The sequence below is a fragment of the Rhinolophus sinicus genome, chromosome 2, assembly GCF_057876585.1.
Source record: "Rhinolophus sinicus isolate RSI-liver-muscle chromosome 2, RSI-T2T, whole genome shotgun sequence".
NCBI lineage: Eukaryota > Metazoa > Chordata > Mammalia > Chiroptera > Rhinolophidae > Rhinolophus > Rhinolophus sinicus.
In genome coordinates, this window is record NC_142502.1 from 105,898,660 (window position 1) to 105,913,386 (window position 14,727).

Here is a 14,727-nt window from a genome sequence, read left to right on the forward strand (position 1 = left end):
AGCAAATTTTAGGAGGTCTGTTACCAGCCGCTTTTCTATTCAACAGAAAGGATTGTTCACCATGGAGAAGTTTATTTCTCCATGCCGGGATAAAGCAACAATGGCATCCCCAGGCTCTTCACTGGGCTCAGTGGTCACCAAACCCTTCAGACATGAACATGGCCACATGAACGTACCCTTCCTCAAGAAGAAAGGAGGACAATAATATTGGATTTAGGTGGTTCATGCTCCTCGGGAAAGGGCACTCTACAGACTGGACAACTTGAGAAACAGGAAGTACTTTTAATTAAAATGCAGAGACTCAGAAACTGATGTCAGGGGTACAGGTTAGTCATAATGGCCTGTTTGGAGGTGGGAGCTTGCTGGGCAACAAAAGTATCAGAAATCCTTGTTCCAAGGCTTCCTGTGATGTTTGGGATCAGTTCAGGAGCCCTGGGAAGAAGAAGAAGAAGAATTAAAAACAACCCAAGCTCAGAGGCTACATTTCCTTTCCCTCTAGAGTCCTAGGAGGAGAAAAAATATAGAGAGAGGCTGAGTGTGGGCCTGGTGAAACATGGAAGAGAGTTTCCTTCAGCAATGGGGCAAAGTCATGTTCACTGCTTATACCCACCAATCTATGAAAATGGGACCAAGAGTTGGGGGCAACTGGCTCAACTTGAAAAAGAGAGACAGCCACTGAGAGTTTCTCTTTATCCTCAGGGCATTTCCTATGACATATCGTGAGCATAGAGTACTCATTAGGTGTTCCCAAACTCATGTTGCCGTGAAATGAATTGCACCACAAGAAGGAAGAAGGGAGCAGAAATACCACCTACTGGTTGAGGTCCTGGTCTGCCTGAAATGAAAGTAAAAGGGACGACGAACTCAGTAATCGAGAGAGTAAAGAGCAACAACATCTTAGAAAATTATACAAACATTTGTATCCCATCCCCATGTCACTGGGAATTAAAGCAGGGCCTAATCCGTAGATGTAAGCCTACCCCAGGCTTTAAAGCACACCCTGCAGAACAGGGTAACTATTCAGCAGTCTCAGGTGTGTTACTGGGCCAAGAGCTCAGTGTAGGCAGCTTGCTCCCTATAGGGCTGTCACTGCCTTATCAGAGTCTGATGTCAGTGGCCTCGTTTTCTCTGCCATTTTGCTTTTCTGTCTCATCGTCATCACTAAAGAATGGGAGAATGAGATAGTGGAAAGGCAATATCAACCACTTTCCAGGAATTTCTTACCTTGTCAGCCTTTGAAATGGAGAATGAAGCTCAGCATGAGGGCAGTGAGCCCCAGCACCAAGCCCCCAAGTCCAGTCAGCATCTTGCTCCAGGCAGAAGCTGACTGTGCCTCTGGGAAGAACAGATCTTGGGTCAGTCTTACCTCCTGCGCTGCAACCCCCTGGCCCTGTCTGACATTCAGAGCCTGAGCTAGTATACTGTGGAGAAAAAGGGAGAGGATAGAGCCAGACTTGGAACCACTATGGAGAAGGAGCAGATGTGGAAAGCACCCCAAAACTCTGGGTTTCAGACTAGTGACGTTCACAGGAGGCAAATACTAATTCTAGGTGAACCCATTTAAGAGTGTTTCTTCTAGGTGAAGTCCAAGCTTAATGAATGGAAGGGAGACTGAAGGGAGAGGCCAGGTCCCATGTCTGAGGGCTGATTGCTTTTCTGGGGTTTTCTGACAAGGAGAGATTCTTTAGGACCACTCAGGGCAGGGATAAATGTCCGCTAGAATCACCAGACCTCCACTGCCCCCATTCCAGACCACACTTAAGGGGTTGATGGGGACACATGGGGGTAATGTGACTCCAATGTGTAGTGAGCAGACCCCAGAGTATCATCGGGGAGTAACTCACTCCACTCTACAGTGACAGGACTGTCCAAGCTGGGTGCTCCACGTGGCAGGTGTAGACATCTCCCCGCTGGGGGGTCATTTCCAGCATCACCAGAATCTGGAAGGTCCAGTCTCCATTATGAATTGGGTTGGTGAACACAACCCCAGCTGTTTCCTCCTGTCCATTCAGGAACCAGCGGACTTGAATGTCACACGGATAGAAATCTGTCACGTGGCAGACAAGCAGGTTGGGGTGCTGCAGGGCTCCCTTCTTGTCACGTTCCGTTTTGGCTGGACTAGGAATGGAAAATGAATCTTGTTATGACAACTGAGACAGCTGACGTAGTGCAGTTAGCGATTTTCTTGACACATTGACTTCTAAATGTTAAAGATGGGTATATCATCTATTAAGCTGTTTGGAGGCAGAAGATGAGGAACAGAGTAGGAAAAACAGAATAAAACATTCAATGTTCCAAGAATGACCTTGTCATACATAATAAAGAAAGAGTAGAGAAGAAAAGGAGACAGTCAGAGGTGGCACTCTGTAACACTTGTGCCAGGCATGTAAAGCTAGTGACTAATGTTCTTGGGACAGAAATGTTGAACCAGCTATGAAACTACCTAAATTTACATTTCCCTGTCTTCTTCAAAAGGATGCATAATTCTTCCCAATATTATCTTGAAGTCAGAGTATATTTAGTCGCCAGTATTGCTTTGATCTATCAGTCTGATGTCCTCATTAAAAAAAAAAAAAATGAAGAAATGAAGTACCTTGATTCGTTCTTCATTTAACCTGTATGGCTCCTGGCCATCTCTACCAAAAATTTTGTAGCAAGATCCACAAACCCAATATTCTTAGCTCTTTAGTATTGGTTTAGCAGGGAGTCTGGCACCGTCCCATGTGATCTGGCCATTGAAGCCCTTTGGATTCCAGCCACCCAGCCTGGGGCACACTGGGGCTTGGAGATGGGAAAGAGACCCCTCCCCTCCTCTGCTGCCCAGCCAACCCCTTCCAAGGTCTTCTCTTTCCCACCCAGCCCCTCCCCTCTGCGCTTCAGCGTGAAACCTTTGTCCAGCTCGTAGTTGTGTCTGCACACCGTGTCCACCGCGCTCTTTCTCAGCTCCAGGAACTCCCTCTGGATATTCCAATTCTTGGCAGTTATGCGCCCGAGCTCGGTCACAGCCACAAACACCCTCACGACGCTGTCAAACTGGATGTACACTTCTCTGTTGTAAATCTATTGCTCCAAGAAGCGGTGCGTCCCATTGAACTCAAAGCAGTCGCTCCTCCTCTGGTACACGTAAAACTCTGGAGAGGGAAAGGCCAGGGCAGGGCAGAGCTGGGAGAGGCCCCAATGCCCATAGGACACTCTGCCCTCTTCCCTGTGTAAGCCCTTCACTGGGAAGTTGAGTGGCTGCATCCAGGGCCATGTATTTCCTGTCTTTTGCCTCTTTTCTCCTGGGTCGCCATCTTCCTTCCAGCACAGTGTCCAGTTACAGAGCTCAGAGGGGTCACTCTGCCCTCTGTCCAGCGGCACTGACCCAGGGCCTCGAGCATGGCCAAAATAAAGACTTTGTGTTCACCACGTTCTCAGTATTTTCTCTATCTCTATCTCTTCACCTCACCTCCACTCTCAATAAACCAACAAATCAATACCATATTTATTACTGTTGATGTAAAGGTATTTTGCTAACTACCCCTACACCTGTCACCATCCAGGATTAAATTATAAAATGTACATTTTCTTATCCTCAATCATGTGGTCTTGGATAAATCACAGAACCTCTCTGACCCAAAGTTTTCTTACCCAATAAATGGGGGATTTAACCGAATAATAAAGAGCCGCACTTTAGAGAACCTAAGGTCTAAGAGGCAGACAGCAGGTGAACACAGCATGGACGTGGTGACAGGAGGGGTCTCAGAGGGATGGGAGCAGGGGTACAGGAGCGCAGGGAGAGCGTCTTAAATTTGCTTAGAGTTGGAGGCAGAGGGAGATAGAGGGCTTCCGGGCTTCCGAGGGAGTTGGCATTCCACCTGGGGTCTAAAGAGGAGCAGAATCTCACCAGAGAGGAGAGAGCAGTATGCCAGAAATGCCCAGAGACCAGAAGGGGCAGCAGGAGAGTGAGAAGTGTGTGGCTGAGGTGACAGGAACCAAGGATGGCAGGCAGTGGTGACTGCTCGCTGTCTGTACCGAGAACCGAGGAGTTTGCGGATGTTTCCTGCAGGGAACAGATAAGCTGGGGCGTGATTTCATCTGGTCTGCTGTTCATCAGGAAGGCCATCCTGGAGGGAGCATGGGGAATGGATTGGATGTGTTTCCAATAACAGGAAAGAAGTGATGAGGGCATAGACCAGAATTAAGAATATGAGAGAGTGTGGGGACAGAGCCCCGGAGAGTAGTTTACAGGCTCTCGGCCTCACGTGGAGGGGTGCTGGCTCGGGTGGTGAATGGCTGTCGGCTGTGGCTGATTGGCCATCGGCTGTGGCCAGTTAGCCAATTGGCCGCTGGTATAACTGCTGCGACTACGGAGGATTGCCGAGGAGCCGAGCAGAGCCGTAGAGAGCGGAAGAGGAGAGCCGAGGAGAGTGGAAGAGGAGAGCCGAGAGAGAGGAACAGAGGAGAGAGTGGAGAAGAGTCGTCGGTCGGTCGGTTGGCGGAAAAGCGGACGGCAGGTCGGCGTCCGGTGGGCCCAGCCTCCAGTGAGACCGTGGTGGTATGGCTCCCCTACCTATGGCTCCGTGGGTGTTCCTTCTTGGCCTCACCGTATCCTGCGTTCTTATGCGGGAAGCGGGACCAGAGACCCCACAGGCCGCCCTGCACGACAAATGGCGCAGCGAGCAGGGTCTCCCGCACGACAGAGAGATTATGAAGCAAAGACTATAGGATATAGGGCGAGGAAGGACTGCCTCTTTCCTTCCATAGCACCGAGGGGCAGTAAGTGTAATGTTTAAGATCATGGACTGTGGGGAGAGAGGCCCTCGCTCCTCTTCTGTCTCAATGACTTATTGACTGTGTGACCTCAGTGAGACATAGTGTCCTCAGTACTAAAACGTGGACACTGAGGTTTCCCTGACAATGTTGTGTGGCTTAACTGAGACCAGGAAGGTGAATACAACACGGCCTACAACAAACTAAATCTTCCGTTTACAATGACTGTGATCGCATACAGGCTTTTCTTCATGAAACTGGAGTGAGAACACAGAGTGACAAGACTCTTTCCACACGACATTCTTGCCTGGCTACTACTCGTCTCTCTGCTTTCTTCACATTCAAGCTCCTTAAGAGTATTAATCATCTGCCAGGTCCACTTCTTCCCGAACTTTCCCTCCTCAAACTCACACAACTGAGAGTGTGCACTCCCCACTCCTCACTCTTCCAAAACTGCCCTGACGAAGGCACGTGTCAAGGGCATCTCATGATCTGCCCATGTGTCCCTCACATGTTGGTGTGTCCTCATGCGTGTTCCTGACACACCTGCACATTCTCACCTGGGGCTATTTCACTCACATCGTTCCTTAAATATCAACCATAATAAGAAGCTCATATGGGTAAACTTCCACCCTTGTTCTCTTTTCTGAGTTCTACATGTGTCTGTCCACATGGCCACTGGACGTGACCTGCTGGATGTCCCACAGGAGCGTGGGCTTCTCCCTCACAGCTGCTTTTCCTCCCAAGTTCTTGGTGAATGGTATCACTGTTCGCCCATCCTCTAGCTAAGAATTGCCAGTCACCCGGACCTCATTCTCTTCCTCACTCACTACTTCTGATCAGATACGAAGACTGTGATTTTGCCTTGTGTCCCCCCATCCACTGTAATAGTTAACACCGATTGCCGTCATTCCTAACGTCGCTTAATTCAGTGGTCACTTAACCCTTCTCCCTGGCTCAGCTCTGCCTCCTCCGGTTCATCCTCTGTCTAAGCCTGAAACACTTAAGGTCACACATTGCCTCAGTGTGACCCTAACATGGTGAGCAAGGCTTTTTATGATTCGATCCCTGCTTATCTAACCAGTGTCCTCTCCTGCCCCCAGACTCTTTTATTCAGTCATTCTTATGGGTTTATCTTTGTGATATATTTGCCTTTTTGCACTGCATATTTCACATTGCATAATATTTGCATATTATCCCAATAAAAATAAACAAACATGCAAAACATATAATATTTTCTGGTCCTAATGCCCAAACTAAAAATGCCTAATTCCAACTTATCCTTCAAGACCGAGCTGGTGTCAACTTTTCTGCGAGATTTTTTCCAGTTTTCTGCTTCTACTCCCCTCCACTTTAACTCATCTTATGTGTTGTAAATGTTCTCTGTGTATAAGTCAACATCGTGATTCTGACACTGTTTACAGACTGAACTCATAATCCTTATTCTCCCCTTGAAGTTGTTCTCTTCCAACGATCCCTGGCTGAGTGAACACCACCATCCATTTTCAGCAAGCTGGAAATGCAGTAGTTAACTTTAACCCTTTTTCCTTTTCCCACTCCAACCAGGTCCTGGGAGTTTATATCCCATGTTTCCCCTACTATACGACCTCTTAGAAAGCCTGCATAATACAATCAGTGAAGTATTGGCACAAAACATCAAGAGTGAGGCAGAACAGAATGGGAGCTCAGTGTTTATGAACATGTGAGATTGAAAACACAACCAAAGGAGCCCCTGAGCATATGGGGGGAGAAAAGTTATTTGGTAGATGGGGTTGGGAAAACTGGTTTATTATATGGAGGGGAAAAAAATCTAGATCTGTACTTAACATAAAAACTTGGACCCTAGATGGATTAAAGACCTAAATAAGAACAATAAACTATAAGGTAAATATAAGAATGTACGGGAGGCTATAATTATGAACATGGAGATGAGGAAGTATTTCTTAAGCAAATATAAAAACACAAGGCAAAAAATAATCAAATGGATTACATTAAAATTTAATACTTCTGTTAAGCAAAGGGTATCACTAATAACTTAATAGACAAGGAATCAAAAGAGACTCGCAATGTCTAAAACTGAGATAGGATTAATATCCAAAATATATAAGCAACTCTTAAATAAAAAAGCAAAATAAAGGACTGCAATAGAAAAGTGAGTAAAACTGGAATGGGAATCAATAGGATAGGAAACTTGCAAGGCTAACTATAATTCACCAGTGGAAAGAAAATTGCAAATTAAAAGAAAAGAGAGAGAGAGACTGAGATCGATTAGACTTTGAAAAATTAGAGCTGGATAACTCCAGGCCCTGGTGGACGGGGCATGGAGAAACCTTCATAGATTGCCAGTGGACTGTAGACCACCACAGATGATCAGAATAGCACTCAGGATACTTGGTTAAAATGCTGTATGGCCCAGCATTTCCATAATTTGTTATACATCAAAAATGTTCACACTTGGGGCGGCCAGATGGCTCAGTTGGTTAGAGCATGAGCTCTGAACAACAGGGTTGCCGGTTCGATTCCCACATGGGCCAGTGATCTGCGCCCTCCACAACTAGATTGAAGACAAAGAGCTGCTGCTGAGCTTCAGAAGGGGCAGCCGGATGGATGGCTCAGTTGGTTGGAGAGCGAGCTCTCAACAACAAGGGTGCGGGTTCAATTCCCACATGGGATGGTGGGCTGAGCCCCCTGCAACTAAAGATTGAAGATGGCAACTGGACTTGGAGCTGAGCTGTATCCTCTGCAACTAGATTGAAGGACAATGACTTGGAGCTGGTGGGCCCTGGAGAAACACAGTGTTCCCCACAATAAAAAAAAAAGAAAAAAGAAATGTTCACATTGGTCCATAAAAGGACATTATTTGTGAAACTGAAGATTGGCAGTGATCAGTCGGTTTGCTCAGCCCTGGGACAGTAAATACCTAAACTATTGTCAACACGCACTATGGAAGGTTATGCAGCCATTAGTTGAAACCGTATAGCTGTACTCTTCACTACTTAGTCAGATCTTAAAACCATTATGCTGTGTGAAAAAACAAAACAGTATACTTTATAACATTATGTAGGAACATTAAAAACACAGGCACAGGGCCGGCCCAGTGGCTCAGGCGGTTAGAGCTCCGTGCTCCTAACTCCGAAGGCTGCCGGTTCAATTCCCACATGGGCCAGTGGGCTCTCAACCACAAGGTTGCCAGTTCAATTCCTCGAGTCCCGCAAGGGATGGTGGGCTCTGCCCTCTGCAACTAAGATTGAACACAGCACCTTGAGCTGAGCTGCCTCCCGGATGGCTCAGTTGTTGGGCTCAGTTGTTGGTTGGAGCGCGGGCTCTCAACCACAAGGTTGCCAGTTCAATTCCTGGACTCCCGCAAGGGATGGTGGGCAGCGCTCCCTGCAACAGAAATTGAACATGGCACCTTGAGCTGAGCTGCCGCTGAGCTCCCGGATGGCTCAGTTGGTTGGAGAGCGTCCTCTCAACCACAAGGTTGCTGGTTGGACTCCTATAAGGGATGGTGGGCTGTGCCCCCTGCAACTAGCAACGGCAACTGGACCTGGAGCTGAGCTGCGCCCTCCACAACTAAGACTGAAAGAACAACAACTTGACTTGGAGAAAAAAAAGTCCTGGAAGTGCACACTGTCCCCCAATAAAGTCCTGTAAAAAATAAAAAATAAAATGAAAGACTAAAAAAAAAACACACACAAAAAAACCCACAGGCACATAAAAATACATATTTTGAAAGAACACATACAAACAAAGACTATGTAGGAAACCCATTGGAATGGGTGGGTGCTTTCTCTATCTGTGTGTCTTTAAATCTAATCACAATGATCACACTGAGGACATAGACAATGTGATTTTTTTCATGTCTGTTCTTGTTCTCTACACTTGAACATTTTAAGGCAAGTTGTTCTCTTATTCATATTTCTATACATCACCTAACCTAAGCCTTAGTAAATATTTATGAATCAAACAAAGAGTAAGCAAATAATTGATTTTATTTTTAAAAAGATGTTTCCAGCTTTTCTCTTGGCAATCAAAAATTGTATATGTTTAAGGTGTGCAACTTGATGACCTGATATACGTGTACAATGTAAAACACTGTACCACAATATTTCACCACAACCAAGCCAATCAACATATCCATCACCTCATACAGTTTCCAGTTTCCTTTTTGTCTCTTTTTTTTTTTTTGTATTGAGACTACCCAAGGTCCACTTTCTTAGATTTCAAGTACACAATAAAATATTGTCATCTATAGTCACATTGCTGTATGCAGTACTCCAGAACTTATTCAGCCTGCATAACAGAAAGTTTGTACTCCTTAACCAATATCTCCCCATTTCCACCTCCCGCCAGCCCCTGATGATTACCAGTCTACTCTCTGTTTCTGTGAGTTTGACTAGTTTAGATTTCAAAAGTATGTGAGATCATTCAGTACTTGTCTTTCTACATCTGGTTTATTTCACTGAGCATAATGTCCTACATGTTTATTCATGTTGTCGCAAATGGCAGAATATCCTTCTTTTTAAAGGCTGAATAATATTCCATTGTGTATATAGACCACATTTTCTTTATTCATTCATCAGTCTATGGACATTTAGGTTGTGTATATATTGGCTGTGTGAATAATGATGCAGTGAGCATGGAAGTGCAGATATCTTTTCAAGATCCAGAGTTCATTTCCTTTGGCTAAGTACCCAGAAGTGAAATTGCTGTATTATAGGGTAACTCTATTTTTCATTTTTTGAGGAATCTGAATATTTTTTCCATAATAGCTGTCCCAATTTACATTCCTACCAACAGTGTACAAGGGTTCCCTTTTCTCCACATTGTCACCAACATTTGTTATCGCCCATCTGTTGATAATAGCCACTCTAACAGGCGTGAGGTGATATCTCATTGTGGCTTTGATTTTCATTTCCATGGTGATAAGTAAAGTTGAACACCTTTTCAAATACCTGTTGTATTTCTTATTTAGAAAATATCTATTCAAGGCTATTATCAACAAGGAAAGCAATAACAAGTGTTGGTGCAATTGTGAAGAAAAAGGAACCCTCATGCACTGCTTGGTATAACCATTATGTAAAACAGTGTCAAAAAATTAAGAATAGAATTACCATATGACCCAGCAATCCCTCTTTTGAGTATCTACCAAAAAATCTGAAAACATTTATCTGTAAAGATATATGTACCTCTATGTTCATTGTAGCATTATTCATGGTGGTCAAGACATGGACAATCTAAGTATCCTTCGATAGATGATTGGATAAGGAAGATGTGATATATAATGGAATAATACTCAGCTATAAGAAAACATCAAATACTGCCATTTGCGACAACATGGATGGATCTTGAGATTTTCATGCTAAGTGAAACAAGTCAAAATGGGAGAAGTCAAGAATCATACAATTTTACTCAAATGAGGGATATAAAACTGAAAGTAACAAATGAACAAGACAAACAAACAACAAAATCTCATAAACACAGACAACAATTTAATGGTTACCATTAAGGGGAGGGATAGCAGAGAGGTAGAAGAGGGTAAAAGGAGTCAGTCAAATTTTCCCAACATCACTTATTGAAGAGACTATCTTTTCCCCATTGTATGTTCTTAGCACTCTTGTTGAGTATCAGTTGACTGTGAATGTGTGGATTTATTTCTGGGTTCTCTCTCTCTCTCTTTTTTTCTTGCCTAATTGCTTTGGCTAGAACTTCCATAACTATGTTGAAAAGAAAAGGCACGAGTGAGCATCCTTGCCTTGTACCAAATCTTAGATGGAAAGCTTTCAGTTTTTCCCCTTTGATTAAGTAAGCTGTGGGCTTTTCATATATGACCTTTATTTTGCTGAAGTAAGTTCCCTCTATACCTATTTCATTGAAAATTTTAATCATGGATGGATACTGAACTTTGTCAAATGCTTTTTCTGTGTCTATTGAGATGATCACATGGTTTTTTTCTTTCATTTTGTTTTATCACATTGATTGTTTTCCCTACCATCCTTGCATCCCAAGGATAAATTCCACTTGGTCACGGTGTATGATCCTCTTAATATGCTCTTAAATTTGGTTTGCTTTTCTTTTTTTTTTTGAGGATTTTGAATTTATTTTCACCATGGATAGTGGCCTGTAGTTTTCTTTTCTTGTGTTGTCTTTGTCTGGTTTTGTTATCAGGGTAATGGGGGCCAGAGAGAATTGATTAGAAATGACTGGCTGCCTGGAATCTAATTGGGAGTTGTTTGCTGAAGGAGTCTATAAATTGTAGCGTCTCAATATGACTTATAAAATGCATCATAAGTGGAAACTCCAGACTGAATTTATCACGCAACTTCTCAGACCCCAGAAATAAGGGCAGAAGGAATTGGAAGAGTGTGTCAACCTGAGGCTCACCATGTCAGCTGTCAGCTCAGGGTTGAGCTCAGGAAACCCAGGCTTCAGATGAAGTCTTCTGAATGCCTTTCCTGCTGCTTAGAAGCCTCCCCGACTGGATGTCCAGGAACCTTCAAAGTCCAGTAGGAGGAGGAGGAGGGTGTGAGGGTGTCTGGCCATTGTCTCCGTGACTGCAGACAAGGCCAGAGTTAATCTGGGTGATCTGGTCAGGCCCTTCTCCTTCCACAGTGCTCTGCATGCCCCAACTTGAAGCTGAACAACCGGTAGCTCAGATGGGGAGGGAGTGGAGTTGTCATTAGGAGACCCCACCCCAGCCTCAGGGAACCCATACAACTGTTAGCCTAAGAGGGTTCCAGCAGCATTTCATTTTTCTCTGATCTTCTGAGCCTGTCTTCCTGCCCCGTGCCCTGCCCCTCAGCCTCTGAGTTCCTGGCCTCATCCAGTTTGGGGTCTCTGTGACAAATGTCTTCTACCTGCCCTCCCCACTCCACTCCCCCATGTTTAATTCCATTTCCTGCTCCACTAATAGGTTTCCCCACCTGTTTTTCAATCAGAACACATTTCTGTTAGTTCTGAATAGGAGTTTAAATTTTTTCTTTTAAACAGCAATTGACTTTTGTCTGTCTGATGAAATGTTATTTGCAAAGCAGATAAATGTCACACAAGGGTCCCACAAAACAGCTTTTTTTGTGTATGTGAAAAATATTAGTTTGTGAAACTCTTGAAAGCATCTGACCTTTCTAGAGTAAAGCCTGAAAACTTGTGTAAAGTAAATCAGAACAGACTATATTAAGAATACACAATTATCATAGGCTGTAGATAATGTGGGCAGCACAGTAAGGATATCCACAGACCAGCTGTGTGACCGACAGGACAAATACAGAACCTCTCAGAGTCTCAACCCTTTTACTTATAGAAAAGAATGTTACGTATTTTTCTACTTTGAAGAACTACTGTTAAAATTAAATAAGATGATGTAAATAGAGAATCTATTTACAATCTAGAGAATAGTTTTTGTCCCTGCTCACTGGAGGTGAGAGCCCTTCCCCTTGTCAAAATGTTATGGGTTAGATTATGTGGCAACAAAGAGAAACACAAAGGACAAAGCCCTAGCTTGTTCAGAATGACTCAAAAGGAGCTGCCCTTGGGGCATGGCCTTAATGCTTGAAAAGGAGCTTTTATAAACTTACCCCTGATAGTTTCTTTGTTTGCACCTCTTCTTTCACTTGGGAAAGGGAGATAAAAGAAATGGAGTAAACAAATGTTTGAATCCCCTGGCTTCTGCTGCTGCCCAAATGGTGTGATAGGGTCTAGTCCCAGGGTTTAAATACCAGGATGGTGAATGTCATGCACAATGGATTTTTTCAAAAGGCTGTTAGAGCTACAGGTCTGTTGCACCAATGGGGCGGATGTTTCCTTTCTCCACAATTTTCTTCATGACCCAAAAATCACTAGTGTTTTCCCAACAATTCCTGCTTCGTCCAGGCCTTTTAAGCCAACTTCTCCCCTTTCCATTTCTGCTCTGTTGGAAGTTGAAGAAACCCTGAGGAGTTGGAGGAAGAAGGAAATGGAGGAAACTGCCCAACCCATTGGAAACCAGGCCCTGGACTCCACATTTTAGTCACCAATGAGTTCCTCAGCGTCAAAACTATGCAGAGAGCTCTGCACCTTCTGTTTCTTTTCCCTCAGGAGTCTCTCTCACATGACGAATAACACTCATCTCATTGCTTTTACTAATCTGAACCCACTGCCCTCTCTACCTCACCCCACTTCACCCACCTTCACCCACCTTCACGCTGCTCACTGTTCAGTCCACAGAACACCTGAGCCCTCATTTTCAGTGATTTCATACGACGTCCACCATTACCCCCCGCTCCCGAGCACAGCATCTCCTGTGCCCATGCTGCACTTGCTCTCCTCTCACCCCTGTTGGACACTGTCCCATCTCACCAGCTACTTCCATAGCCCCCTCCTGCTCTCTAAGACTCAAACTTCATTTCTTCTCTCATCTGCAGGTACAAGCTCCACAGCTGAGCTGCCTTCTCCAAATCTCTGTCCATCCGAATGCTAACTGTCAGAAAATCTTCCCCTTCCCTCTATCTGAGAAATAGGTACAATGGAATGGAGTTTGAGCAGATGAATTTGAGAGTTTCAAATGCCAATAACCCTGGAAATTTGGGAAAAGCCTTAGAGAATCTGATTCTCAGGAGGAAGTGGGTCTGGCTTTACGAGTGGAGATGGAGAGGTTGGGGAATTTTAACAAACTACTTCACTGTTCTATCATGCATGGGCTTGGTAGTAAATTGGAACAAAAAGATTCCATTTCCTATTTCTCACTCCCTCTCTGGCCCTGTGCTAATGTGCTGGATGTGGGAGTTCTGGACATGGGGACATGGGGGGCAGTCAGCTGCAGTGGGTATCCTGCTGGCCTTAACCACAGCTTGTCACCGTCATCCTCCTCTGCTCCTCTGGCCACCACTGGTCAGGGGGTGGGGCTCTTGCCTGGTTCTGTGGCAGGGGCCTCCACCTGGATCACTGATTCTACAGCGTGATCTTGGATCCCGGGCACTGCAGACTAAACATGGTTTCCCCTTTCCGACTTTGACATTGAAATGTCATCTTGATGACCCCTCTGTGAGAGCCTTGTCCCTCCAAAGTCATTCCAGACCACCAGGTACCATTGTGCCCTACAGACACACACACTGATTTCCTTATCTCTCTGATGGCAATAGCGGTCCCTGGGCAATGTTGGACCCCCAAAGCCTTTCTGTGGAGTGGGCCCACATGGAAAGCCCCCTAAGGTCATTTTCCTGAGCTGGGCCCTCTCAGAGCAGCAGCTCTGCACTTACCTGGGGTGTCTGTGCCCTGAGCCACAGGGGAGCACAGCATTGCCAGGGACACCATCAGAGCTGCTGTCCAGAGGGCCCAGTGACCTGCAGGCCCACCATCCTGGAGCCCGGGAAAGGCGGGGGCCGAGAGAAGTACAGTCAGAGCAGCTCTCACTCAATGGGCCTCACTCCTAAAATATTAGAGATGATGAGTCAGGACAGACTCATACATCCCTTGGGTGTGGCCAGATTCCAAAAAAGTAACCAATAGTAGGAACTGTCACTCTTTAGGCAGAGGTTTGGTGTAAAGCATAACATATTTCCAGGTGTAAGATTCACTGGAGAGAGTATAAGAAAAGCGATCCTCATTTTGAGCAACTGGGTAAGTCACACGTTTTCATTTTTAATATGTTTTCCTTGCTCTGGTACAGACATCAAGGCGACGTCCGCCCTCCACAGTGAATGCCACCCCCCTTGCATTCCCCAGAGCAAGTCCTAAGCAGTATGTTCCAGATCTAGAGGATAAGATTGCCCAACCAGAAGTCTGAATTAGTCCTGGGGCTGCACACACAGTCATGCCGGGTCTGGTATTCGTCTTCTCCTCTCAGAGGTTCTGTTTGATCACAGAGGTAGGTATCAAGGGTATAGAATAGGCTCTCCGGGTTTTAATACCAGAGAAGACATGGAAGTAGGTGTACAATTTTGGGCAAATTTCTTGTCCTTTCTAGGCCACAGTTTCTCATTTTTGAAATGGGGATGACAG

General features: G+C 45.1%; 1 protein-coding gene across 1 annotated transcript in view; it reads right to left on the reverse strand.

Moving 5' to 3' along the window:
* Nucleotides 1-495: 495 nt before the first annotated feature.
* The window catches only part of LOC109450912 (HLA class II histocompatibility antigen, DP beta 1 chain), a 41,968-nt gene continuing 27,736 nt past the window's right edge, over nt 496-14,727 (reverse strand). The window contains 5 exon segments of the mRNA XM_088796336.1: nt 496-503; nt 1,225-1,335; nt 1,845-1,874; nt 1,877-2,113; nt 2,856-3,131. Of these exon segments, the coding sequence (XP_088652462.1) occupies nt 496-503; nt 1,225-1,335; nt 1,845-1,874; nt 1,877-2,113; nt 2,856-3,131 (662 nt within the window).